General features: G+C 48.4%; 1 protein-coding gene across 1 annotated transcript; it reads left to right on the top strand.

The window, feature by feature from the left end:
• LOC100266638 (probable galacturonosyltransferase-like 4) lies at positions 1 to 1,557 on the top strand. Its single transcript, XM_002271260.4, has one exon. It carries the CDS (start codon positions 164 to 166, stop codon positions 1,232 to 1,234), a length of 1,071 nt encoding a protein of 356 aa, XP_002271296.1. The 5' UTR covers positions 1 to 163; the 3' UTR covers positions 1,235 to 1,557.

Genomic DNA, 1,557 nt, shown 5'->3' with positions numbered 1-1,557 from the left:
CTCACAATCTCACCAACCTCTCTCTCCTTTCTCCTTTTTTTGTCAAATCATTTCTAACCTCTCCTAAGCCTTCTCCAATCCAGCCTACAATGGCTGTCGATCATCATCTTCCCTAACCTCCACCCTCCTTTTTCCCTGTTAATCATCGCCATAGCTAGACAGGATGGCCCTTTGGAGCCCCCCTTCATCTCTACCCCTCCTGGGCCTCCTGTCCATTATAATTTTTCTCCGTCCCACCTCTGTCGTCACTTCTCCTTCTGGTATACGCCATGGAATTATCCGAAAACCCTCCTCCTATGAGCCTGCAGTCGTCCTCTTCCGTGAAGCTCCCGCTTTCCGAAATGGGGATGCCTGCGGCTCGTCGGATGCGGACAGGATACATGTGGTCATGACCCTTGACGCCAACTATCTCAGAGGCACCATTGCAGCTCTCTTATCCATCCTGCAACACTCCACCTGCCCGGAAAACATCGATTTCCACTTCCTATGGAGTCACTTTGAGTCGGATATCTTCTCCAGCATCAACTCCACATTTCCTTTCCTGAACTTCAAGGTGTATCGGTTTGATTCGAATAGGGTTCGTGGGAAGATATCCAAGTCCATCAGGCGAGCTCTGGACCAGCCTTTGAACTACGCAAGGATATATCTCGGTGATATACTGCCGGCGGATGTCCGGCGGGTTATTTACCTTGATTCAGACCTGGTAATGGTGGACGACATCGCCAAGCTGTGGGGGGTGGAGCTGGGTGACAAGGTGCTGGCTGCGCCGGAGTACTGCCATGCTAATTTCACTAACTACTTCACCTCTGCGTTCTGGTCTGACCGGGCTTTGGCCCGCACGTTTGATGGCCGGAAGCCATGTTACTTCAACACAGGGGTGATGGTGGTGGACGTGGAGAAGTGGAGAGAAGGAGGGTATACTAAGAAGGTGGAAGAATGGATGGCGGTGCAGAAGAAGAAGAGGATATATCAGTTGGGTTCTTTGCCTCCTTTCTTGCTTGTTTTGGCTGGAAATATGCAGCCAGTCCATCATAGATGGAACCAACATGGGTTGGGAGGAGACAATCTTGAAGGGAGATGTAGGAGTCTTCATCCAGGGCCAATAAGCCTGCTACATTGGAGTGGGAAAGGGAAGCCATGGTTGAGGTTGGACTCGAGGAGGCCATGCACCGTCGATCATCTGTGGGCGCCTTACGACCTCTACCGATCATCGACGAGCTCGCTAGAAGAATGAGGTCAATGGGGGAGCTTGGATTGATTGGCATTGAAGGATCATATGATTAGGAGAGCAAGAAGGTGACATTGATATATATGTGGGATAACAAAAATATTCAAAAAAAAAAAAATGTTGCCTAGAAGTTCCATTTGAGGTGAAGTTGTGTAGAGGAATAACAAAACTTTTGCTGATCAGGTGGGGGAAGATGGAGGGTGTTAGGGGGACTATGAGGTATATATGTATGGAGGAAAATTATGGGTTTTGTTATTATCTTACCTACATCACTCAATGGTGTTCTTATGTGTAGATTAATCAAAAAATGAGTGCTGATTCCAGACGAA

This window comes from Vitis vinifera, chromosome 7, assembly GCF_030704535.1.
Source record: "Vitis vinifera cultivar Pinot Noir 40024 chromosome 7, ASM3070453v1".
Taxonomy (NCBI): Eukaryota; Viridiplantae; Streptophyta; class Magnoliopsida; order Vitales; family Vitaceae; genus Vitis; species Vitis vinifera.
This window is presented reverse-complemented; position numbering and strand designations above follow the sequence as displayed.